The 26,614-nt window shown below is 49.4% G+C and overlaps 1 protein-coding gene across 1 annotated transcript in view; it reads left to right on the forward strand.

Annotated features, from left to right (window-relative positions):
- Nucleotides 1-26,614, forward strand: part of SEC31B (SEC31 homolog B, COPII component) — a 1,335,991-nt gene that overhangs the window by 602,396 nt on the left and 706,981 nt on the right. Inside the window, exon 13 of the mRNA XM_086922250.1 lies at nt 5,221-5,366. Coding sequence (XP_086778376.1) covers nt 5,221-5,366 — 146 coding nt within the window. The remainder of the gene's footprint in view (nt 1-5,220; nt 5,367-26,614) is intronic.

Below are 26,614 nucleotides of genomic sequence, written 5' to 3' on the forward strand. Positions count from 1 at the left end.
GTATAGCGGCCGCAAAACTAAACGACCGACCTCCCATCCTTACCCTCTGGACTCTGGGAACCGTCACCAGACACGCAGAGGAAGAGCGTAAGCTCCGAGAGGTAGAGTACCATGAAAATAAGTTCTGCAGCAAAACTCTAAAAACCAGACAGGATGCTTTAAAAGGACCTGTTGATGAACAGGCAGCCAATGTAGATCCAGAAGTGCCGTGGTGGAAGAGGCAGTGCGCGGGCGAGAAAGTGCCAGCTTGGCTGCCATATTTTGTACCCGCTGCAACTACATACATACGATATTCCAACAATGCATGCAGATTTCTTGCATAAAATCCTTGGAAAGGTTAAAAATGTAGCCCTGCCCCTTGGTCCGCCTTTAGCACCGCCGTTATGCCCGCCCCAAGCTCCACCCCGTGTCTATCCCTCATTTTGATGAGTATCAGCACTTATTTTTGTCCCTTTAAAGCACTGTTCTCCTCCATATCTTTGCTGTGTTTAAGGGGTTCTCATTTATGGCAGTCCATAAAACTTCACTTAAAGTTCCGCTGCGAGCCACTTTCAATCTATGGCAGGTCTTCACGTATTAAGCCCCATAGCATTACAATACTTGCTTTGGATTCCAAACTCTGGGCGTATCTGTACAGGTGACACGTATTTTGGGAGAGAGAATATGTATCTATAAATTCATAGAACGGGTCGTTCAGTGATCCTTGTGTCTACCACGGAGTGCCTATGAGCCACACGGCAGAGCTGGAGGTATCGCAGATTTTCACCCTCGAAATCGGTAATATACTATGGCCCTCAGGGGCGCAACTAGGTCTTAATTTCCGGGGGGGGGGGCTAACATGGCAAATGAAGGGGCGTGGCTAATGTTAATCAATGGGGCGGGGCTAAAATGGCAGATAATCAGGATCGATTAATGCTCAGGTCAAGCGGAGAAAACATGCAACCCTAAAATTACCCCCTCGCACCCCAAAACCCATTACCACCCTGAATCCTGAAATCATCCCCCTAGAACCCCAAACCCCATACCTGCGCTGAACCCAAAAATGACACCCTTACCCCCCAAAACCCATACCCACCCTGAACCCTAAAATTACCTCTGGCACCCCAAAACCCATACCCGCACTGATCCCTAAAATTACACCCTTGCCCCCTCAAATTTATTACCACCCTGAACCCCAAAATTACCTCCCTAGCACCCCACAACCCATACCCACCCTGAACCCTAAAATTATCCCCCTGGCACCCCAAAACCCATTACCACTCTGAACCCTAAAATCAAACCCTGGAGCCCCAAAACTCATACCCGCGCTGATCCTTAAAATTACACCCTTGCCCCCCAAAACCCATACCCACCCTAAACCTTAAAATTACCCCTGGCACCCCAAAACCCATACCCATGCTGAACATTAAATTCTCCCCTGGCACCCCAAAACCCATACCCACCCTGAACCCTAAAATTTCCCCCCTGACACCAGAAAACCCACACCCACCCTGAAACCTAAAATGTCCCCCCCACACCCTAAAACCCATACCCGCATTGAACCCTAAAATGAACCCCATGGCACCCCAAAACCCTTAACCACCCTGCACCCTAAAATTAGCCCAATGGGTGTTGCGCGCCTGATGGCCCTTAAGGCATTAAAGTGAGCGCTAAAGGATGACATTAGTGCCGCCCCTTTCCTTGTGACTTGCGATTTTTGTTCCGCACATGTTCCTTTTATATCTATCATGACTCCGAGGTATTACATTTTGTAATGTTCTCCAAGGGCTGATTGATCCTTTAAGTACCATTTATATAGTGCCGATTTTTTCCTGATCGGCAGTGTTTTTGTCTTTACGCATCTTGTGTGCTTCAGCATGCTATGTTACTACGTTAATTAGGCTCTGTAAGCCGATCTTGGTTTCGCTGACTAGACCTGCGTCATCCGCATAGATGCTTAAGTCGTTTCCCGTGTCTGAAACACGGTTATGATGTAGTACATTAAAGTGAGTGCAAGTATAGACTCTAGTCGGTAGATGGCAGACTTGTGCTTTGTATGCATTCTCCTGACAGAAAATATCTTTGTGCTGCGAAATATATGGCTTAGTACACCCCAAAAGTTTACAGGATTGAGGCCTAATGTATTACTTACCAGTGCATTCACTATGTAGAGTAGCGTGGATTGTGTGTTTTATATTTATATCGTTTTATTGTAATCACATAGCTTAAGTACGCATTTCAGCTATATGATTCTGTGTAAGTACATAATGGTCTGAAGAAGGCGACCGTAGTGTGCTAAGCATAATGGTAAATGTCGCTCTGACTGTATTCCATTATATGCAGCGTGCCTTTGGTCTGAGGGCGGGTTGTATATTCATGATTCTTAATGTCGGTATTTTTAATCTTGTTGATTTTTAGGTCTCGGCTAAAGTTAGGTCTCGGCTAAAGACGCGCGGAAGCGCGTCTCCGCCGAGATCTTTTGTCAGCGAGTGTGCTCCCCAGGAGACACTCCTGGCCGCGCGCAGGCGATGCTAAACTGGCACGCGCATAAGTATCCCACACGACACACGCATGCGCAGAGATAGAAACACACACAGGAGCGCACGCACATACATACAGAACCCCCCCACTCATACACACACACGCACGCGCGCGCGCACACACACATACACACACAAGTGCACCGGCCCTTCCCCTCCCCCTTTAACTTACTGTCGCAATCTGGGGGACTCCGCTCTCCGCACGGGCAGGTGGTAGCTCCTTTCCCGGGACTCCCTCTTGGTCAAGGGAGCCCCGCAACACGTGTGCATCGTCCTGTTGTCGGCCCCGGGGCTCTCCACGCTCGCAGGAGCCCCGGGCCGCTCAACGCATTTCCTCCGCCTGCCTCCTCTTCCGGTCCGGACGCGGCTCCGCCCCCGTCACAGGCAACCTTGCCTGACTTCCGGTGCGGCCGCGGCGGAATTCCGGGGGCAGTGGGAGTTACTCCACCCCCCTCGAGAGTGCACGTGAGCTCGTAGTATGTATATTCCGACCATAATAATGTTATTTACACAAGTGGCGTAATTTGGGAGATAAACTGGTACACTGCGCGCACGTGTTATCCACACACGATTACAGCTAATATAAGCATTTCACGTAAACACTCGCATATTAATATAGATATTATATCTGTTCCTGCCTGAATCGTTCTCCTCCCTCTTTTTCATTTAAAGAACGAAACGGATACTGAATTCTGGACTTTTGTTAGAAATGTTCTTTCCTGGACCTCTGAGCCCCTCTTTAAACCGACCATGTTTTGCGGCTGTATTTTGCAGCAGACAGGTAGGATGGGCGTCTCTCTCTGCCACTGCACTGGCAATTAACTCCTTTTGAAAGCACATCTTGCTTTCAATCTCGCATGTAAGGAACCTCATCCCCTCCCTAATTCAATCTGACACTCGAACCACGCTACTGTCAGATGGACCTAATGCAGGAGTTTTTTTTTAGAATTGGAAGGAGAGGGAACGAGATGATTGGAGGGAGAGAAGAAGGAGTACGGGAACAGATAGAAGGAGATGGTGGCGTAAGGGAAGAAAAGAGGGAGCATGAAGGCAAGAAGGCAGGACAGACGGAAAGAAGGCAAAGTCGGAGAGGAGAGTGGGCGGGCGGGAGGATGACAGAACGGAGAGCGTGCGGAATGAAGAAATTAAGGAGGAAACCGGGAGGATTGGAAACAAATGAGAAATGTAGGGGCGGGGAATAGGTGAGCAGGATGCGGGAATGAACAGATTTCAGAAAGTAAATGAGCCAAATTAACAAATAAGGAGATTGAAATGAAAAGAATGAATAAAACCGAAACAAGTAAACAATTAAGATGTACAAGTAATGCCAGGAAGGCAGAATAAAAACAATATGACAATAGTATGAGACGTTAAACACAGAATAATCAATTAAGGTGATAAAGGAGAAATGTAGAGACATAAGAGAGAAGGATGCTGCAATGAACAGATTTCAGAAAGAAAGGAGCAAACAATAAATAAATAAATAAGGAGAGTAAAGCTAAAAAGGAAATTAATAAAACCAAACGACGTAGCCAGTTAAAACCTACAATGGTCGAAAGGTAGGCAGTACAAAAAAAACAAAAACATGACAGTATGAGAAGTCATGCACAAAATAAGCAATGGAGGTGACAAAGGAGAACATAACGAAGAATGAATTGCACAGAAGAAGGGCGTGTATTACAGAAGAAAGAGATCGCAAGATAAAATATAATAATAAGAAAACAATAAACAAGTGACTGAAGGACGAAAAGAGATAAGGTAATAGGATATCAAAGTAGGGAATATATATACACTCATATTTTTATTTGACAATCTTTTTATTAGCAATATCATTGTGTACTTTACAGAATATACTAACAAAAAACACAATGCAAGCGTTTTGAGTCGTACACACAGTTACTACAAGTGTAGAAGCGTCTAGTAACATTACGTTTTGATTTTATCATTTATTCCAACTACTTGAAACCAAACTCCCCCCACCCTTCCCTCCCACTCCCAGCACTCTGTAGTGAGTGCAGAGTGCCGAGTAGTGAGTGCAGAGTAGTGAGTAGTGAGTGCAGAGTAGTGAGTGCAGAGTAGTGAGTGCAGAGTAGTGAGTGCAGAGTGAGTGTGCAAAGTGCAGAGTAGTGAGTGCAGAGTGCAGAGTAGTGAGTACAGAGTGCAGAGTAGTGAGTGCAGAGTAGTGAGTGCAGAGTGAGTGTGCAGAATGCAGAGTAGTGAGTGCAGAGTAGTGAGTGCACAGTAGTGAGTGCAGAGTAGTGAGTGCAGAGTGAGTGTGCAGAGTAGTGAGTGCAGAGTAGTGAGTGCAGAGTAGTGAGTACAGAGTGCAGAGTAGTGAGTGCAGAGTAGTGAGTGCAGAGTGAGTGCGCAGAGCAGTGAGTGCAGGTGCAGAGTGGTGTGTGCTGTTGAGTGCAGAGTGCTGTGTATTGGCAATGTAAATGACAATGCCATTTATTTATGATTTAAAGAAAAAAAAAAACAAATGTCATGAGCAATGCCAATAGCTCTACCTTTAATGATGCCGAGACCATTGCATTGCAAATGCTTGTTTAACATTAATAGCCCCCTTCATCTTGTGTGCCTTTCAGCTTGACTCGCACTATTTTCCATTGGCTCGTACTCGGCTTGCGTCTATGCGCTACTGCTGGCTTAAGTTTTACTGGGGCCAAGATGTTTAGGACCGTCTCATGTTTTTTCACAGATCTTTTGGGCGCCCGCCTGGAGTCAGAAGGGAATGGAAGACTGTCCTCTCAGGCCTGCCTTTGTTACATTTCCTCCGGGAACATTGAGAGGTTGGTTGAGTGCTGGGTGAAAACCCATGAGACGACCTCTCCCTTGGCGCTACAGGTATGGCTCAAGACATGACAACTTTTAATTCGAAGCTTTATTTGTTAACTTTTCACATTGACAATGACGTGTAATGCAAAGCTTCCGTTTTTGTTTTCGCTGGTCTCTTTGAACCAAAATGTATACTACACTAGATCACCTATAAATGCCTTTGCCTTATGTTTTTAAAAACGCTTTAGACTTCAGTTAAGCGTAACAATAGGTTCGCTGAAGCCTTTTTGAATTGCTTTACCTATGTTTTATTATTATAACATGGTGGTAGACAGACGTATATGTAAATGACACTCATTGGTTTGTCGGAGTTGAGTAATACCCTGGACACCCAGAAACTAGGCAAGGTAAGACGACAGATGAGATTGTACCCCAGTGTGACTGAACATTAATTGGAGGTTTGGGACTCCGTTTTATGTTCCAACTTTAATGACGTTGTAATAGAGGCAAAGCTTAAAGGTTTTGCTTTAATGAGCTCACACAGGCTTGCCCAAATGCGAAGGCTATATGTGCCGTGTCTCTGAAACCACTCTCTTTCTCTGCCACCTGTCTGCTCCTGTTTTTATTACCCAAGCTCGCAGTGCTGCTGTTTTTCATTCTTCAAGCTCGCAGTGCTGGTGCTACGAAGCATTGCAAGCATTGGGAAAACAAAATAGGACACAGGCATAGGGACTGGTGCAGCTTGTGAAACGTGGTTGGCGCTCCCACTGAGGAATGGCTAAGCGTGCTGATGAGTCTTCCTCCGTTTTTTTATTTTGAATGTTATTTATTATTTGAAGAGATCTGTCATGACAGCTAGAGCAGTCCTGTATTCCCAATGTCCCTAGGCAGTGGCTGGGTGGTCAGTCCCTGGACCTCAGAGACTCCTTTAACCCCTTCGAAGCTAATGACGAGCTGGGCTCGTCATGGCGCTTACCTGCCGTGCGCGGATGACAAGGCCAGCTCGTCATGATTTATGGTGTTTTAGATATTTTAGCGCAGGACGGGAAAACGCCTAGCAGCCATGTGGTTAAGGAGCACCCTTGGGGACACACAGTCTAGATGTCACTTTGTTCACGTTGCAAAATAAGTGCACGTCTTGGCAGCTTCTTCCCCAGCTCCATGATGGCTTCACTGAAGTTTGGGATGTTTGGTACCAAACATCTCAGCATATTAAACTTGCACTGATTCCAGTGTCAGATTTATGAACAATTGTACCCAGAGTACCCCTCAGAGGGTTTGGCTGAAACCTTCCATTACTTGGTGTGGTCACTGATGGTCTGAGCCAGCCTGCTACCACCAGTGTTCTCACCTCATGGGGAGAATGCCTGTACTCTCTGAGGCTGAGGACAATGCTTTATACTGGGTGGAGGTGAAGTACACTTTTCAGTACCCACCATTTTTAAGATGGTGGGACTTATCCAATCAGGGTAGGGTCTGTGTCCCCCCTCCCCCCCACAGGGGGTGGGCATAATAGAGGCTGTAGACCCCCCCCGACAAGGGGCCCTTTGACTACTACCTGTTACTCCCTTGTAAAACCCCTAAATCTAGTATTTCAGATTCATCGCCAAACCCTGAATTTGAGTTCAGATGACCGAAGAAGACGGACACTACACAGTCACTCCAGGAGAGAAGACTGCAGAGAATTACTACCTTGGCCCCAGCCCGCCGGCCTGTCTGGAGCCCTCAATGATCCTGTGCATTAAGACAACTTGTCCTGCAGTCCAGCGCCTACCAGAACCTTGGGAGGACTGCCTGCCTTCGATAAAGACCAAGATCTCCAGAGAAAAGCGGTCCTGTTTGCAAAGCAACCATCTTCAAAGTAAAGACTCTGTGACCTGAAGAGCTGCGAAGCCTGCCCCCAGTTCCACCTCTGCACCCAATGCCTCCGGCCCGAGTTAAGTGGCCCACCGATTCCAACAAGGTGCCCCAGTTCTCCAGATCCCGAGACCACTGTGAGCTGTTCGTTCCTCGACTCCTCAATGTCGCCTGCATTCTCTGCATGGAGACCCTTCCCCCCCAACCATGACCTGCGCCGATAAGCTGCTTCTGACACCGTAAGAGACCACTGCACCTATCCGCCGTGGGCCTTGGTGAAGCGGAACAAAGGTGTCCCTATGTCCCCAAGCACCGCAACTTACTTGTCCAGCGGTTGGTTTCCTTCGACCGGGTTCCTGGCCTGAGTCTGCAACCTGCAGCCCTTGTCTGATTGGGCCTTTCTCCATTGCATTGCATTGTGCACCCAACACTGTGTTGTCACCCTGCACCTGGCTGCCCCTGTGCGGTAGGTGGTGTAGTGTTGATGCTGCTTTGGGCCCTATCCAATGCTTTCCACAATCCCGGAGACTGGTCCCCAAACCGTTGCTACTTACTTGTAAGCAGCCTCTGTCCTATTGCTCTTGTCCCTATTGATTTGTATTGGCTCCCAACCTTGAAGTTTCAGCCTGCTCCCGGTTGCCCCTGTGCGGCTGGTGTTGCCCGGTTGGTGCTGAACTGAACCTTTCCCAATTATAATCTTAACTTCTGAAGATTGGTCTTGTAAGTTGATGTTACCTATATGTATGTGGAATGATGTATTCCTCCCATAGGTTAACATTGCAAAGTCTGGAAATTGCACTAAAAGTGTATTTTTGTTTATCTTGAAATGTGTTTCTATTGCAGAACGTATTTACCTAAGATGAAGTTCTGTGGTCCTGCAAAACATATTTAACAAAGTGCTATTTTTATAAATTGGTCTTGGATATATTCATTGAGTGTGACTCGTTTATTGATACATGTGTTGAACAAATGCTTAACACCACCCTCTGATAAGCCTAACTGCTCGCCCACACTACCACAATAGGGAGCATTAGTATTATCTACTTTAGCCTCTGTAAAGCCTTTGGGGATCCTCTGGATACTCTGCATGCTATAACCTAATTTTGGTATAGTATATAGAGAGCCAGCTTCCTACAGGGATGTTGTAATGAATGATTGTGGGAAGTTGGCCTGATATATGATGCTCACTAGTTCTAGTGATCACCTTGTATCAGTCCAAACAACCCTTATGGTGACTGGTTGTAAGTCAACCTTATAGACCAGCTATCCTAATGGTAGCATGGACAAAGCAGTCTTAGGCTAAACTCTTTTGGCATGTTAAGCCAGCTGTTTTACCACATATAACCCCTTGAATACCAAGTGAAAGGACACCACACAGGTTGTTATGAAAATAAACAATATATTTATTAATAACAAACACCTCTGAACTCCAGAGGGCTAAGCACATGACAAGACTCTTAAGAAAAATACGTTTAAGTTGCACGAATTACAATGGTGCCCTAGGGGCACGTCAAACCATATACTAAGTAAGTGGGTTGAGAAAGTCGATAGAAGGAATGGAGCTGTCCAGAGGCTGTAGGATCGCTGGGACAACACTATCCTAACTTTAGGTAAGTAATAGGAGGCCCACGGAACGCATGTGCAGAGTGTGAACTCACACGCGAGATGCGTAACAAAGTTAATGGACAGTACAATTTACGAAAAAGGTAAGTACGGACAGTTCTGACTAGTTAGGACTAAAACGACTGTGAAACTGGACACTAGGAGAGTCAATCTACCCTTGAGCACCGAAATGCTCTCGTTACCTCGCCCACGGGCTGCGGGTGCATAGGTGTGAAAGTGCGTCGGGTTTCTGCGTTGAAGTCAATGGAGCCTTGAAGAAAAGATGCTGCAGGCGACCAGTAGGAAGCTGTCCGGAGTGATCCAAGGGTGGATCAAGGAAGATGAAGACCTGAAAGCAGAGGGGACAATGTTCAAAGTCACTAGCCAGTGACTGGAGTGGAACCAGGAAGGAACCAGATGCTGTCGTCGCGATCAGGTGAAGAGTGGACTCTTGACTCTGCAGCCACGTGGACCAGGAGGTGTCTTCAACGACCAGGATGGAGGCACAAGCTGTCCCACGCAGGCTCTCGCTGTCGGCGGTGTTGGTTCCGGATTTGGCGTCAACAGGCCTTGGCAAAGGCAACCCACGCGGTGAGTGGAATCGGCGTCTGGTGCGGACCAGGAGGGTCCGGGGTGTTTTTCCCTTGCAGGGAATCAAGGGCCAGTCTGGAGCAACCAGACCAGCGGTGTGGATTTCAAGGATTCGTCGTCTAGGAGGCCACTAGCCAGCCGGCAAGTGACCAGACAACACGTCGAGCAGCAATCAAGCAAAAGGGTCCCACGCAGATCTCGTGGATGCTGGAGGGCTGATCTTCTGTGCAGGAGCTGCTCGGGGCTGGGGCTTCTTAATCCCCAAAGCACTTCGTCGAGGATGCCTCTGAAGTTGTGCTGGAAGCGAAGTGCAGTTTTTTCAAGATGGCCGGTCCCACGTGTCTCGTCGCACCCACGGATCTCAGCTGTGCTGCAGATGTAGGTTGAGGTGGGAGAGGTCTGGAAGTCCGGGTCTTGTCGGGCTCCGAAGTCTGGATCCACTCGGGAAGACGACAAAGTGAACCGCTGGAACACTTGATGGTGCCTGCTTGTGCAGGGTGGTCACTCCTTGGCCACAAGGGAGATTTCTTCAGTCTTCTGTGAAGCAGAACGTCGAAGTCCAGAGTTTCTTCTTGTAGATTCAATTCAGGTAATCTAATTTGGAATGGGACCAGCTCCTACCTTTTTTCTCCTAAAGGGAGCTGTACTATCACTGGGTCCCTCCTATTGGTGGGACCAGGAAGGGGGGTGGTTACACCCCCTATCCTTTGTCCGCTTTCGCGCCAGAGCTGGGGCTGGAGTGCCCAAGCAACTGGTTTGAGCCGGTGTATGCACAGGGCACCTTGTGTGCCCCAGGCATGTCTCATTCCTTTCAGGCCTGTCCTACCCAATTCACAAAACGCTGTCTGGGGTGGTGCTAGCACCTCCCAAGGCAGGAAACCCTTTGGCCAGGCCTCCCTCGCTGGAAGGACTCCCAGCAGCAGGAGGTCAGACTTGTGTCTGTGGTGGCAGCATCCATTTTGTGATGCTGAGGCTCGAGATAACTTTAACCGGGGTTCACAGTTACATACATGTCGTGTCCCTCTAAAAGGGTGGAATGCTACCCCCGTCGCCAGAACTGGCGAGGGGGTAGTATTCCAATTCGTATGACACCTTACTCGACATGTTTTGATAATGCTATGCCAAAGTTAGTAATAACCGCGAGGATTATAATTCACTTAAGAGTATATGGTATAGCGTTATCATGGAAACAGCTAAAGGACTAGGTTCCGAAAGCTGCAGACAGGCTCATCTCATGCTAGAGCACTATCTCACATAATTCCAAGCACTCTGCCTCCAGGATTGTTAAGGCCTGCCATAGGAGTGAATTATAGGAGTATATGTGTCCATTTTAGGTTTAGATATAGGTATTTTATATCTACAGCAAAGGGTGATTACACCACCTTGCCCCAGCTGATTGATCAGCCAGTTGTGTCAGATTTGGATGACCAGCCAGGGGTGGCATAATACATGCTGCAGCCCCTGGTAGGCCTTGGGTTCACTTATGTCCTGGGTACCTATGGTACCCTGTACAAGGACTTACAAGAGTGACCCAATACCAATTGGTAAATGCACCTAAAGTACATGGATGTCAGTTTAGAGAGAGAACAGCTAGGCTGTGGGTCTGATTAGCAGGCCCACAGCCAGGGAAAGTCGTAAACCAGTGAAGCAAAAAGCAAAAATCTGGGGTGACCATAGGATTGCAGACCCTACTCTCCTACAATGATTGCAATATAAACCTTGAATAGAGCTCTGTGAATCTGTTACATGAAGGGCAGGTTCCCAGTAAGAATGAATCTTTCAGTCAATTATTTATGATGAACAATTCTAACTGCAGATTCCTTACCTCTTGAATACTCCAGCTGTCAGACTGGATACTGAAACCTCTGAAATAACACCCTCACACCAACAGGTGTTGCTGTCAACCTCTGTATCAATATTACACCACTACAGGGAATGAGACAGCCGCATAGAGGAAACATCTATTTGCACTGATGTGATTTTCTCCTTTACCATGCCCATCAACGTGAAACCGAAGCTTTGCTCCCATTATCTGAAAGAGACTAATATTAGTTATAGATAACTTACCTTAGAACTATCCCCAGGCGCCAGACTGGATCCAGAGAATTTTTCTCCAACAGTACCCCTGCGGGTCGGTAGGTGGCGTCGGTCGACTCCGCGTTCGTAGTTGGCGTTGTGATCGCCAAAATGACGTTACCTTTTCTATTTAGATGCCACCTCTGCGCACTGACGTCAGTTCTTTCGCTTTCTGCGCCAGTCAGAGCAGATCCGGAGGGAGCAGGACCCCTAGTTACTTTTTGACTAAAGTTTTTTTAACTTTTGCCGACGTCTTTTCGAGTCGTTTGACTCCTGGTGCACGTAGAGATCTCCCATTGACATACTGGCTTCAAACCTTGTGACTCCTGTCATAAATTGATGTTGTTCACAGACCCACACCTCTTTTTCCTCTGGTGCCTGGAGCGCGACCACGACCACGACCCAAAGTCGTGCTCCGACTGTCGGGCAGTGAACCTGAAGTTGTCAGGAGCGGTCCCGAAAGCTTCTGGAGGCCCGACAGTCCTCTCTGTGCCGGTCGAGGTCCCGGTCGAGAGGGAGGTTGCAGAGTCACCATCATCATTCATCTTCGTCTTTGTCTTCGGGTAAGTCGAAGCACAAGAAGAAGGTGAAAAGCACTGTCGCTCTTCGCCTTCTACCCATCCGTTGACTAACGGGACACGAATGGTCGTCGTCTTTCGGCTACGCCTGCGGAACCAGCTGGGATGGCTCTGAGCTTCCCTCCCTTTCCGGAAGCGGAGCGTACCCTGCCCAGCTATTGCCTTTTACAACACCCTCCACTCGATCTTTAGGCAGCCAGACTCCACTGGCTGGAGTCTCTAGGCCTTCGATGCAGGCGGCTCCAGTCCCCGACGCAGCTGGGTCCCCAGGGATCCAAGCTTGGATACGGATCGGCACAGGTTGACCTCACAACACCTCCCCTGGCGCTGATTCCACTGACGACACCTCCGCCGCTGGTTGTGTCCCCACCCGATTCCCCCCCGGCCTCCTCCTCAATCTAAATATGGAGCCGGACCGGCGTCAACCGACGCCCGGACCGGTGACGGGCGGTACTTATGTACCACTGTTCAATCAATCAGGTGTTTGTTAAGCGCGACTACTCACCCCTAAGGGTATTACGGCGCTGGGGGAAGTGGGGGGGGGGATTAGCAGGCTCCAGTCCATCAAGGGGGATCTGTCGAAGAGCCATGTTTTGAGGTTTCTTGCGATGATGGGGAGCAATGTTGTCTGTCTGAGGTGGAGCAGCAGGCCGTACCAGGCTCGGACTGCGAGGAAGGAGAAGGAGCACCCTCCCGATCTGGTCTTTCTGGTGCGGGGGACCACATTGTAGAAGAGCTGGGTAGATCGGGGTGTGTGGAATTTGAGTCGGTTGTGCAGGTATGCTGGTCTGGTGTTGTGGAGGGCCTTGTGGGCGTGGGTGAGCATCTTGAACGTGACACTAGCTTCGATGGGGAGCCAGTGGAGTGTGCGCAGGTGTTGGGACATGCAGCAGTGTCTTGGCAGTCGAGGACCAGTCTTGCGGCAGCGTTCTGGATGTTCTGTAGCTTGCAGTTGAGGTTTTTGTTTATTCCGGCGTATAGTGCGTTGCCGTAGTTGAGTCTGCTGGTGACCAGGGCGTGAGTGACTGTCTTTCTGTATTCGAGGTGGATCCATTTGAAGGTATTATGTAGGCGTCGGATGGTGTGGAAGCAGGAGGACAAAACGGAGTAGATCTGGTGGTCCATTTTGAGCTCAGAGTTCAGGATGATTCCCAGGTTGCCTGCGTGGTCCGTGGGGGTGGGCGGACTTCCGAGGACGGGGGGCCACCAGGTGTTGCTCCATGCGTCGGGCTTTGGGCCCATGATGAGTACTTCTGTTTTGTTGGTGTTTAGTTGTAGGCAGCTGTTTTTCATTCATTGGCGACGGCTTCCATGCCTTCTTGAAAATTGTGTCTGGCCGTATTGGGTTCGTTGGATAGGGAGAGGATGTGTTGGGTGTCGTCTGCTTATGACACAATGTTGAGTCCGTAGATTCTGACGAAGAGGGCGAGCGGAGCCATGTAGACGTTGAAGCGTGTAGGGCTGAGGGAGGACCCCTGGGGGACTCTGCAGGTGGTAGGTGTAGGGTCGGAGAGGAAAGGGGTAGGCTGACCCGCTCCGTTCTGCCTGAGAAGAAGGAACAGATCCAGTTGAGGGCCTTGTCTTGGATCCCTGCGTCATGAAGTATACGCATTAGTGTGCTTGGAGAGACTGTGTTGAACGCTGCTGAGAGGGCGAGGAGGATGAGGGCTGCTGTTTCTTCTTTGTCTAGTAGGATGCGGATGTCGTCTGTTGCAGCGAGGAGGGCTGTTTCCATACTGTGGTTTTTTCTGAGGCCGGATTGGGAGGAGTCGACGATGTTGTGCTCTTTGATGAATGTGGCGAGTTGTCAGTTGATGACTTTCTCGATGACTTTCGCTGGGAACGGGAGCAGGGAGTTGGGTCAGTAGTTTTCGAGGTAGGTGGGTGTCTGCCAAGGGTTTCTTCAGGAGGGGGTTGACCTCGGCGTGTTTCCAGTCGTCCGGGAACGTGGCGGTTGCCAGGGAGTGGTTGATGGTGTGGCGGAGCATGGGTGCGATGGTGTCGGCGGCTCTGTTGAAAATGTGGTGGGGGCCCCAGAGTGGATTGACTTCATCGTCCTCAGTGTGTCTTGGGTGGTGAAGGCTGTCCAGTTGTCGATCGCTGGCTTTAGGGTGTCCGGGGTTGTTGGTGAGGGTTCAGTGTTGTTGGTTGTCTTCGTCGAAGTTGTCGTAGATGCTCTTGATTTTGTGTTGAAAAAAGGTGCTGAGTTTGTCGCAGAGGTCTTGTGAGGGAGGGATGTTGATGGACTCGCTGGTGGGTTGGGTGAACTGGATGATGTTGAAGGGTTCTTTGCTGATGTGTGCGTGAGTGGAGATTCTGTCTTCAATCGCTTTTTTCCTCGTTTTTCTGATGAGTTGGTGGTGGGTGTTGGTGACGGCTCTGAAGTTGTTCTAGGCTTCTGTGGATTTGGTGTTCCTCCAGCCTTTTCGAGGTGGCGGCAAGTGCATCTGGACTCTCGAAGTTTGGTGGTAAACCATCTGGCTTTCTTGGCGTGGGTGTTGTTGTTTTTCTTGAGGGGGGCTATGGTGTTGGCGCTGTCAGAGATCTATCTGTGCAGGGTTCAGGCTGCGGTGTTGGCGTCATCGTTTTCTGCGATGGTTGGGGTGGAGCTGCTGAGTGATGAGGTTAGCTGGTCGTCGGTGATTCTGGCCCAGTTTCTTCGTGGTAGCAGGTGCAGGCATCTGTGGATGGTGGGTGTTCTGAGGGTGAAGTGGACGCATCGATGGCCATGGGAGTTCGGTGATGTGGCTGAAGGTGATGGAGTTACCTGTAGTGAAGAGGGGGTCGAGGGTGTGTCCTGCTGAGTGCGTGGGTTCTGTCACGATCTGGCGGAGTCCAATGTTGTGGAGGTTGTCCAGGAGGGATGTGGTGCTGGAGTCCAGTTGGTTGTCGAGGTGGAAGTTGAGGATTCCCAGTAGGGTGTAGTTGGTGGACGCGATGGCATGCGGGGAGATGATGTCCGTGATGGAGTTGGCGAAAAGTCCCCGGGGTCCAGGAGGTCTGTAGATGGGGGTTCCTCGGAGGGTGGTGGTAGGGCTGGCCAGTATCTTGAAGTAAAGGTGTTCCATCTGGTCTGTGGGCCCGTCAGGGAGTGTGCACAGGCGGAGGTTTGATTTATGGACGATGGCTATTTCACCTCTCAGGCGGGGGGGGCTGTCCTTCCTGGATATCTTGTATCCTACATCAGTGGTGGTGCTGTCGAGGAGATCCCAGATTTCGGTGGCGTGTTTGTGGAGGAATCAGATGTTGAGGAGGATGCATTGCAGGGTCTTCGGTTGGGTTGTGGCCTTGCGGGCGGGTTGCACCGGGTCCATGGTATTGACGATGCTGCAGGTGTGCCGGCAGCGGTGACAGCTTAAGGGTCCGTGGGTGTCGACTGGAGATGCTAGCTTGCAGTAGTTGCACTGTTCTATCCTGGCATTCCTTTTCACCCTGACTGGCAGCCAGGGGAGGGTGAGGAGGACTGGGAGGGGTCTGTGGACCCTCTGGCAGACCAGCTAGAAGAGCCGAACTGGAGAGAGGAGTTGGGTGAAGCCTGTGGTCTGGATACTTCCCCAGACCTTGGTATGCTTTCTCCCCTTACCATGGCCACGGAGGAGGTAGCTGCCTACGCTGTGGTGTTGCATAGGGCGGCTGAGGCCTTGGGCTTTGAGCTTTGTACGGTGGCAGTCAGGACTAACCTCCTGACTGAGGTGCTTTAGCCAGCAGCGTCTCCTCGGAGCCTCTGCTGCTGTTCAACAAGGTCCTCATCAACTTCCTTTTGGGCACTTGATCCAAGCACAGCAGAGGGGTTCCTGCAGATAGGATAATTGCCAGACGCCACTGCCTGGCCCAAGCAACCCCATTTTTCTCTCCCAACACCCTACCCGTGAAAGCTTGGTGGTCCAAGCCTCAACCTCCAAAGGCGCGCTCCCTACTGCTCACCTAGATAGGGAATCCAAGTAACTGGATTATCTTGGGATGGTACTTTTTCCTTCTGTCAGCTTAGGACTGCGGTTGGAGAACACCGCATGTATTTTGGGCCTCTACACGCTCTTTGTGAGGGACACGGTTGCGCAACTGCTGCCACAGTGCCCGGAGGAGGCCTGCACTGTACTCACCCGTGCAGTTGCAGACGGGAGAGACTCAGCGAAATTTGCCATTCGATGTGGGCTGGATACTGCTGACTCGCTAGGTAGAACGATTTTTACATCAGTAGCCTTGAGTGGCTGAGGTCCACTGGCTTTTCCGGGGATGTTCAATCAACCCTTTTGGACATGCCCTTTGATGGCCGTTGCCTGTTTGGCAACAAGGCAGACAATGTGCATGTGCACTTCAAGGACGCTCGGGCTACGGCTAGTTCCTTGGGCCTCGCTGCCACCTCTCGCCCGTTCAGTCCACCTTTCACCCCTTTTGTGGCTACGGAAGGGGTCTCCAGGGCCTCAGGCCGGCGCTAGCTACTCAAACTCTGCGGGCCGGGGATGTGGAACCCAGAGCCGTGGGTCTGGGGGCCAGCGGGCAGGCCAGTCCACCAGTACCCCCTCTGCATCGGCCTCTAAGCCTTCCTACTCCGACCTTTCAGGGCCACCAGTTGCCAGTGGGTGGCAGGATTCGCCATCATCTCCCCCACAGGCACAATATGTTGTCAGTTTTGCAGGTAGTCCGAAGGGGCTGATCCCTACCCTTCAAGACTACCCCTCCCTCCATGCCACCAACACTCCATCGCATGTCGTAGGATAACGTGGCCATTCTCCATCAGGAAGTTGCAGCTCTCCTGGCCAAGGGAGCCATCGAGCGAGTCCCTGTGCCAGAAGATTGTGGTTGTTATTCCCAGTGCTTCCTGGTGCCCAAGAAGAACAAAGGCCTGCGTCCTATCTTGGATCTCAGGGATGTCAACCGCTTCCTCCGGAAGGGGAAGTTCAAAATGTTGACATTGGATCAGGTCTTGTCTGCCCTGGACCATGGAGACTGGATGGTAGCATTGGACTTGCAGGATGTTTCTTTTCACGTCCTTGTCCTGCCAGCCCACAGGCTTTACCTACGGTTCAGGGTAGGCCACAAGCATTTTTAGTTCACCGTGCACCCCTTTGGCCTTACCAGTGCCCCTCAGGTGTTCGCAAAACTGATGGCGGTGGTCGCAGCTCATCTGCTCAGATCAGGGGGTTCCAGTATTCCCCTATCTCGATGATTGGCTGTTGAAGGCGAGTACGCCCCAGGCTGTTGTTTCCCACATCCAGACTACGGCGGACCTCCTGCACTCACTGGGGTTCACTATCAACGTGCCGAAGTAACACCTGATTCCCTCTCAGAAGCTCCTCTTCATCGGAGCAGTTCTGGATACAGCGCAGTTTCGGGCTTATCCTCCTGAGCAGCAAGTCCAGGAAATTCGAGCTACGCTACCGATGTTTCAGCCTCTATCCCGAATTTTGGTGAGAATGACCCTGAGGCTGCTTGGCCTCATGGCCTCCTGCATCCTGCTGGTGGACCATGCCAGGTGGCATATGCAGGCTCTTCAGTGAGACCTGAAGTTCCAGTGGGCACAGCATTGGGGTAATCTTCCAATGTCTTCCAGATCTCGGAGGGTACTGCACACCAATTGCAGTGATGGCTAACAAACCAGGATTGGGTCAACTGCAGATCCCTTTTCCTTCCCCAACCAGACTTCACAGTGGTGACAGATGCATCACTTCTGGGATGGGGTGGCCACATGGGAGAGGAGGAGATCAGAGGCCTCTGGTCTCCGGCGGAGTCCGGGCTCCACATTAACCTGCTGGAGCCACGGGCGATCCCTCTTGCACTGAAAGCATAACTTCCTTCTGTCAAAGGAAGAGTAGTGCAGGTGTTCACAGACAACACCGCCATGTGGTACTGCAACAAACAGTGCGGGATGGGGTTGTGGACCCTATGTTAAGAGTCTCTCTGCCTCTTGACGTGGCTGGAACATCAGGGCATGTCCCTGGTGGTTCAACACCTGGCAGGTTCCCTGAACTCATTGCTGCCGGTGCATGATGGATCACGAATGGCGTCTTCACTCAGAGGTTTTGCAAGGTCTCTTTCAGCAGTGGAGAGAGCCTTGGTTAGATCTGTTCACCAACGAAGAGTAGGCGCAATGTCCGCAGTTCTGCGTGTTAGAATTTCCAAGGTAGTGTAGTGTGGTTTATGGGCCTCTTTCTTGCGTGCATGTTAAGTTAGCAGGGCTTATTAGGAGTTTAAACGCCATTTTACCTTTTGCTGCTTTTTTTGCACACAACACTGCTTTGCTGTTTTTGCAGAGTTAGCTTTCACGAAGGTCTATACATGAGAAAAGGCTTGTTTTTTTACATCTCTAGACATATATCGTGCCTCCAGTCTGTACAGTGAGTGCTGAGCCACCAAGGTTATCATAACGTGCAAGCCTGTTTATCGGTGTGTCCGTGTTAACACATTCTAGACACAACAATTTGGCAGCTGCAAGCCGAGTAGGATTCTGGCGCCTTTATCATAGCACACTTGCCAGAATTGAACACACTTTCGAAGATTCCAGGCAAGCAGAGAGACTAACCGATCCTGATGTAATTTACACTTACTGTGCGGACAGGTAAAGGGGGTCCCCCTAAGAAAGCTCAAGAGACCTTCTATAGTTTTATAATACATAGTTCCTAGATAGGGAGGGTGCTTCAAAAAGGCGCTTTTATCACCTGTTTGCACTATCATTGTAATATGATTTCGCCTTTTTTAGGTCTCGGCCTAGAGACGCGCGAAGCGCGTTCTCGGCAGAGAACTATTGTAATCATGTCAGCCGACAAAGCCGACAAAAGGAGACAAGAGCTGGGCACGCACCCAGCAATCCTAATGGGAGAGGGAGCGACAAGTGCTGGCCACACGCGGATTCAGTCGCGCGCACGCTCACGGCGCCAGCGTCCCCGCCGCGCGCCGATCACTGCTCTTTCTGGCCGGCATCGAGAAGTTTCGCAACGCAGTGAGGGCACTGAGAGGTAGGTGCTTGTTCAGAATGTTATGTCCTCTAACTGCATGGACTTGCGGGAGTGTTTGCAGTGTAAAGGACCGGAATGGCGGGAGCAAAGAATGATGTCAGATGTGCGTTGAAGGATTCTGCGAATGTACACAGAACATTCAGTACAGTCTGCTCTCTGAGCGTGCACGTTGCTGATCGCCTATTCTTTATTGGACACCAGGGTGCGCCATGTGTTTTTTTTTTTAATTCAACCCACCAAGATAAACGTGTCTATTCTCTTCTAGAAAAGAGTGTTAACCGTGACCAGTGTAAAATTAGTCGGTAGCCTTGCCTGCTTTCAGAGTAGTGAGTAGTGAGTAGTGAGTGGTGAGTGCAGAGTGGTGAGTGCAGAGTGGTGAGTGCAGAGTGGTGAGTGCAGAGTAGTGAGTGGTGAGTGCAGAGTGGAGAGTGCAGAGTGGTGAGTGCAGAGTGCAGAGTGGTGAGTGGTGAGTGCAGAGTGGTGAGTGCAGAGTAGTGAGTGCAGAGTAGTGAGTAGTGCGTGCAGAGTAGTGCGTGCAGAGTAGTGCGTGCAGAGTAGTGAGTAGTGAGTGCAGAGTAGTGAGTGCAGAGTAGTGAGTGCAGAGTAGTGAGTGCAGAGTAGTGAGTGGTGAGTGCAGAGTGGTGAGTGCAGAGTAGTGAGTGGTGAGTGCAGAGTAGTGAGTGGTGAGTGCAGAGTAGTGAGTAGTGAGTGCAGAGTAGTGAGTAGTGAGTGCAGAGTAGTGAGTGCAGAGTAGTGAGTAGTGAGTGCAGAGTAGTGAGTGCAGAGTAGTGAGTGCAGAGTAGTGAGTGCAGAGTAGTGAGTGCAGAGTAGTGAGTGCAGAGTAGTGAGTTTCAGAGTAGTGAGTTTCAGAGTAGTGAGTTTCAGAGTAGTGAGTGCAGAGTGCAGAGTAGTGAGTGCAGAGTGCAGAGTAGTGAGTGCAGAGTGCAGAGTAGTGAGTGCAGAGTGCAGAGTAGTGAGTGCAGAGTAGTGAGTGCAGAGTAGTGAGTGCAGAGTAGTGAGTGCAGAGTAGTGAGTGCAGAGTAGTGAGTGCAGAGTAGTGAGTGCAGAGTAGTGAGTGCAGCGTAGTGAGTTTCAGAGTAGTGAGTGCAGAGTAGTGAAAAGTGAGTGCAGAGTAGTGAGTGCAGAGTAGTGAGTGCAGAGTAGTGAGTGCAGAGTAGTGAGTGCAGAGTAGTGAGTGCAGAGTAGTGAGTGCAGAGTAGTGAGTGCAGAGTAGTGAGTGAAGAGTAGTGAGTGAAGAGTAGTGAGTGCAGAGTAGTGAGTGCAGAGTAGTGCGTGCAGAGTAGTGCGTGCAGAGTGCAGAGTAGTGAGTGCAGAGTGCAGAGTAGTGAGTGCAGAGTAGTGAGTGCAGAGTAGTGAGTGCAGAGTAGTGAGTGCAGAGTAGTGAGTGCAGAGTAGTGAGTGCAGAGTAGTGAGTGCAGAGTAGTGAGTTTCAGAGTAGTGAGTAGAGTAGTGAGTGCAGAGTAGTGAGTGCAGAGTAGTGAGTGCAGAGTAGTGAGTGCAGAGTAGTGAGTGCAGAGTAGTGAGTGCAGAGTAGTGAGTGCAGAGTAGTGAGTTTCAGAGTAGTGAGTGCAGAGTAGTGAAAAGTGAGTGCAGAGTAGTGAGTGCAGAGTAGTGAGTGCAGAGTAGTGAGTGTAGAGTAGTGAGTGCAGAGTAGTGAGTGAAGAGTAGTGAGTGAAGAGTAGTGAGTGCAGAGTAGTGAGTGCAGAGTAGTGAGTGCAGAGTAGTGAGTGCAGAGTAGTGCGTGCAGAGTGCAGAGTAGTGAGTGCAGAGTAGTGAGTGCAGAGTAGTGAGTGCAGAGTAGTGAGTGCAGAGTAGTGAGTGCAGAGTAGTGAGTGCAGAGTAGTGAGTGCAGAGTAGTGAGTGCAGAGTAGTGAGTGCAGAGTAGTGAGTGCAGAGTAGTGAGTGCAGAGTAGTGAGTTTCAGAGTAGTGAGTGCAGAGTAGTGAGTGCAGAGTAGTGAGTGCAGAGTAGTGAGTGCAGAGTGGTGAGTGCAGAGTGGTGAGTGCAGAGTGGTGAGTGCAGAGTGGTGAGTGCAGAGTGGTGAGTGCAGAGTAGTGAGTGCAGAGTAGAGAGTGCACTCTGCACTCACTACTCACTACTCTGCACTCACTACTCTGCACTCACTACTCTGAACTCGCTACTCACTACTCTGTGAGTAGTGAGTGCAGAGTAGTGAGTAGTGAGTGCATAGTGGTGAGTGCATAGTGGTGAGTGCATAGTGGTGAGTGCAGAGTGGTGAGTGCAGAGTGGTGAGTGCAGAGTGAACAGTGTATGAGCGTGTAGGGTGATTAGTGTGTGAGCGTGCAGGGTGAACAGTGTGTGAGCGTGCAGGGTGAACAGTGTGTGAGCGTGCAGGGTGAACAGTGTGTGAGCGTGCAGGGTGAACAGTGTGTGAGCGTGCAGGGTGAACAGTGTGCGAGTGTGCAGGGTGAACAGTGTGCGAGTGTGCAGGGTGAACAATTCCAATCCAAACCACATAATTCCTTTACACACCACATGCATGCACTCCATAACACATGGCTAAAAGACATTGCCATTTACAATGCCATTAGCACTAACTCAAATAAATCCGAGACCTATTGCATTTCAAATGCTTGTTATTTTATGGAATTGTAACCATGCTGATCATATTATTCTTAATCATATGTAAGCTTATGTTGATTAAAATACTGCACGAGATCACGTCGTTAAAATAAACATTTTAACCATTACTGTGTCTCTATTTTACTCCTGTTGTGGACTGGTATGAATGTATAACAAAAGAGTGTTCTCACTTCCCACCATTCCTGAGATGGTCCTAAGTCGCATGTTCTAGGTTGTCTAATCATTTGTTTCTGTGCTATAGGACGAAGAGCTAATGTGACAAAGATTGCTAGTCTGGTTGGGGATTTTGGGCACTAAGGTGAGTTTTGGTACACCCTAATTCACTGAGGTCCTAAGTCTCTATGCACAGTTCTGTGTCTGAGCAGAATCCCTGTAACAGCAGCACTCTCTCGGCGACGCTTTTCATCACAAGTGGAATTGTGGTCTTCTATACGCCTTTCCGCCTATATCATTTCTGCCCAGAGTGCTGAAGAAGATCAAGCGCGACCGGGCCCACGTCAATCATGTGGCTCCTGATTGGGCACCAAAAGTCTGGTATCCCGAGCTCTTGAACATGGCCATCGATCTTCTGATCAGACTGCCTCTTCGGGAGGATCTTCTGTTGCAGTGGCAGTGGACGGTTCTTCCAGAACCTGTCCAGCCTCCACTGCCTTGCTTGGAGATTGAGTGGCTACAGTTTACAGCTTTTGACCTTCCTCCCGAAGTCTGAAATGTCATCTTGGCAGCCAGGCGTCCCTCCATTAAAACGGTATACGCATGTAGATGGAACACATTTGTGGTGTGGTGCACAGCAAAGGCTGTGGATTCCCTTTCTGCCACTCTTTCAGACGTTCTCCTCTTCCTTCTTTCTTTGGCCCATCAGGGCTCTGCTCTTGGCACCCTTAAAGGCTGTCTTTCAGCCGTTTCAGCCTTTCTTCGCCTTCCTGATCAGCCTTCTCCTTTCAAGTACCCTAATGTAAATAGATTTCTTAAGGGCATTGCTCACCTCTTTCCTCCTATACCTTTTGGAATGCCCCTGTGGGACTTGTATCTCGTCTTAACTTACCTCATGTGTGTTCCTTTCGAGCCACTACGTAATTGTCCTCTGAAACTCTTGACCTTAAAGACATGCTTTTCTGGTTGCCATTACCTCTGCTCGCAGGGTGAGTGAGCTTCAGGCTCTTTCTTCTAAACCTCCTTTCCTTGCTGTATATCCGGATAAGGTTGTCCTTTGAACGCAACCTTTTTTTGTTCTCAAAGTAGTTACCTCTTTCCACATAGGACAGAACATTGCCCACCGTAACATAGGATTAGCACAGTGCTATCCTTGCCGAGCTGTAACCTTGCCGAGCTGTAAAATGGCCAATGCTTAAATACTTTTCTGTAGAAATGGTAAAAGACTTTGTCCCTTTCTATCTTGGCGTGGATGGCACTGTCCTAAACCTACGCTTAAAGACTTTGACAGAAAAACACATTTGAGGTGAGCAAATTTAGAGTGTTGCTTTCCACCTAAACTTGAGAACTACCCAGAGTTCTCTGCTACTTTTTTGCACATATATCAGTGCATATATATTGTGTATATCTTTATGTATGTGTTATGTTTCATTTCGTAAACAGGGCAAATGTATAGCTTATGTGGATGTTCGCTTCATTCTTATCTTGCAGTCTCATCTTTACTTAGTCGCTATGTATGCACTAGCTCTTCTTTCCACCTCTATGGGCTCTATGCGTTGAATGATTACATTGGTGTTGTCCTGTCTCTTGTACTTATTTCGTAGCACAAGTTTTGCGCTTGTCAATCTTGTTGTTCTGGTCTTCACTAATTCTTGCCCCTCTATTGTGGAACTATTCTAAGGTTCCTTTTTCAGTGTCTCCATAACAGGTTTACCTCTAATGCATTTACTATTGCCTCTGGCCGTCCAAGGACCAGTTGCCCACACGTTCGGTTTTTGGGCTCATTTTCCCCATGTTTTGCAGGCTACGTTTGACTAACCAAATAATTTTCTAAATCAAGACACTAACTTAGTGGCATTGGCTTTTGCCTTTGAGTTCCCAGGTCACGGCCAACCATAGGTCAGATCGCACCTTGGGAGTGATCTAGTATTGTATTTAGGAAGAGGTGTGACGCAGCAGCCAGGGTGGCTGACTCTGGAACATGGGGGCTCAAGGTTTGATCGCCGGCGGCAGGTTAGCCGAGCACTATGTGACTCTGGGCAAAGGCTCGCTTAATCCCTTCCATGCTCATGACGAGCTCAGCTCGTCATGAGGCACAGTTGAGCTGTGCTGATGACGAGCTGAGCTCGTCATGACACCAGCAAAATGGCAATTTCCAGCACAGGGCAAAAATAACCACAGCAGCGATGTGGTTAATCTTCCTGACGGCCCCCAGTGCCTTGACTCCCTCAGGTAATTGATCGCGCTTTACAAATACTGGTATTATTAGGATTATTATTTATATTGAATAGTTCTGTTCCTCTGCCATGGGTGACTTTATTCCCATACTTTTTTCCATCTTTATGACTTTACTTGCATGTGGTTCTTGCCACAGTTCTTAGGGTGAAGTGTATGCTCCTGCTCACCTAACTTCCTAATAGCGCCTGGACTCATCTGTTATATTATAGACTGGCTAGTTCTATTCAGGGTTTTTCAGTACGATCAGTTAGTAGATATTGTTTGGGTATCTCTTCTAAGGTAAGAAATCTGAGGTTAGACGTCTATCAGATGAACAAGTATCTTACCTTTGGTAACACCTTATCTGCTAGAGTCTAGCCGCAGATTCCTTTCTGACCCCCACCTGTTCTGTGAACTTCTTTCCATCTTCACTAAAGGATCTTTTTTGTTGGTATTCATATACCATGCATTTCAACTTCATAATTGTCAATGAGATATTTATCTTTTATGGCACACTGTTTCAACAGCCAGTTTCTATGATGCTTCTATGTTTTTGGTGCGTTAAATAGTCACTGAAGAAATTGATGTCAGAGCATCAGGGAGGGGCTTATACGGACTCCGAGGACGTTGCATACATGGACGACATCAGTATGGTGTCGCTCGATGACCTCTACACACGCCTAGGGGAAATCCTAAAAAAAATTCAGGATACAGTCTGGCACTTGGGGAGAACTTTAAGGTAAGGAATCTGCGACTAGGCTATGCCTCTAACAGATAAAGCGTTAACAAAGGTAAGTAATTTTTTCTTTAGGCCCTGCGTCGCCTGTCATTGGCAGAGCCAGTGACAGACCTGCACCTCCTCTGCCTCTGATGTCTTGACCGTGACCATGATGTAAAGACCTACGTCGACTGCTGTGCCATGCACCCCAAGGCCTTAAGGGAGTCACTCAAACTTCTTGCCACTAAGCGTGCGTTCTTCAACTTCACCCGGTCCATCGAAGTCATACGTTGAGGGAGCATCATCTCTCAAGGCCTTGGCCTGTGGTTGAGCATGCACCTGCCTGGGCCTGATCCGCGCCTCCTCGAGTGTCCTGGAACTTGAGTGACTCCACTCATCTCAGAGAATACTATGAAACCATGCACTTCATAATTCAGCAGCCCATACCCGGTAGTGCACCTTCGGGCCCTGTGGTTTTGGTAGGGGGCTGCCAATGGTTCCACGCTGACGGATACATCCTCGCCGCAAGTTGGGCCACTTAGATCCACAGATGGATCAGGAACAACACTGGTCGTACCACCTCGACTCTGATGGCACCATCCCCATTCTTATCCCCGACTCTGACACGGACCTGGATGGATGTTGTCTATTGCTGACTCTGGTGCCATCTGGAGCCATTTTCTCTCGAGTGAAGCCTCAGCCCTCCTTCCATGGGCTAAGCCATGGGGAAGATTGGGGGGAGGCAATGGACCCCGAAAAATACCAAACCCTAGAATCTGACATGGACTGGTGTGAGAAATTGGTGGACGCCAGTGGACTATACACCTCCCCAGTTACTGGCATGGTTTCTCCTCCTATCGTAGCTATGGAGGAGGGGAGCGTCTTTTGCTAAGGTGGAAATAAAAGCAGCAGAGGTCCTGGAACTTAGCCTGCCCTCTGTGGCTGTGAAGACTAACATCTTGACAGAGGTGGTTTAGCCGGGAGTAATCCCTTAAGAACCACTTCTTTCATTGAACAAAGCCCTCACAGACGTCCTGCTCAGGCCTGATCCAAGCCCTGCACAGGGGCTTCTGTGAACAGGACAAATGCTCGCTACTATTGTTTCACCCCAGGGGACCCCTCTTTCCTCACCGAACACCCTACCCAGAAGAGCTTGGTGGTTCAGGAATCCACTTCCCAAGTAAACCTGGGTAAATTCTGTAGGAACGTCCCTCTTTTGGACATGGTTAGCCCCACACTTTTTGCCTGGAAAGGGATGTATTTCAACTGGAGGTGTACAGGGCCCTTCCAACCAGGTCCCCTGTGCCTGAAGCTCTTTCCCTAAACTTTACCTTTTGTTTTCTAAATGGCACAACATTAATACCCCTTATATAAGTCCCTAGTAAATGGTACCCCTGGTCCCTAGGGTATTGGCACAGACAAGGGCACCAAGGGTAGGGTCCTTTCACCAAGGCCATGCACACTGCCATGGGCCGCCAAAACCGAAGAGTCGACATGGCACTCATCCGTGTGGGCCACATCCACAGATACCTCATGGGATATAGGTAATCCGCCCCTCTAGCAGGCCTTAGCCCTAAGGCTGGGTGCACTATATCTCCTGTGAGGACGTATCTGCATGAGCAGATTTTGCTTGCCAAAATCCATGTCGATTCTTGGATATTGTAAGTGAGCAGGGAAGCCATAGAGAGTACCATGGGCTGGACACTCATCATTAAGAGTTCCCCATCTCCATAATTGCTTTGCTGTATTATGGGGTGTTTGGTACCAGCCATCTGATCTTAATAAACCTAAACTGATCTCAGTTGCAGATTTATTAATAATTGCACTGCACTCAGACTCTTTTAGTGGGATCCCCTGAAACCTATTGACTTCTAGTGTGTTTCTGACTGGTCTCATGCCAGCGAGGGAAACTCAAAAGGCGATGCCGCCTTTCTCCTGCTAGCAGCAG

Source organism: Lissotriton vulgaris, chromosome 5, assembly GCF_964263255.1.
Source record: "Lissotriton vulgaris chromosome 5, aLisVul1.2, whole genome shotgun sequence".
NCBI lineage: Eukaryota > Metazoa > Chordata > Amphibia > Caudata > Salamandridae > Lissotriton > Lissotriton vulgaris.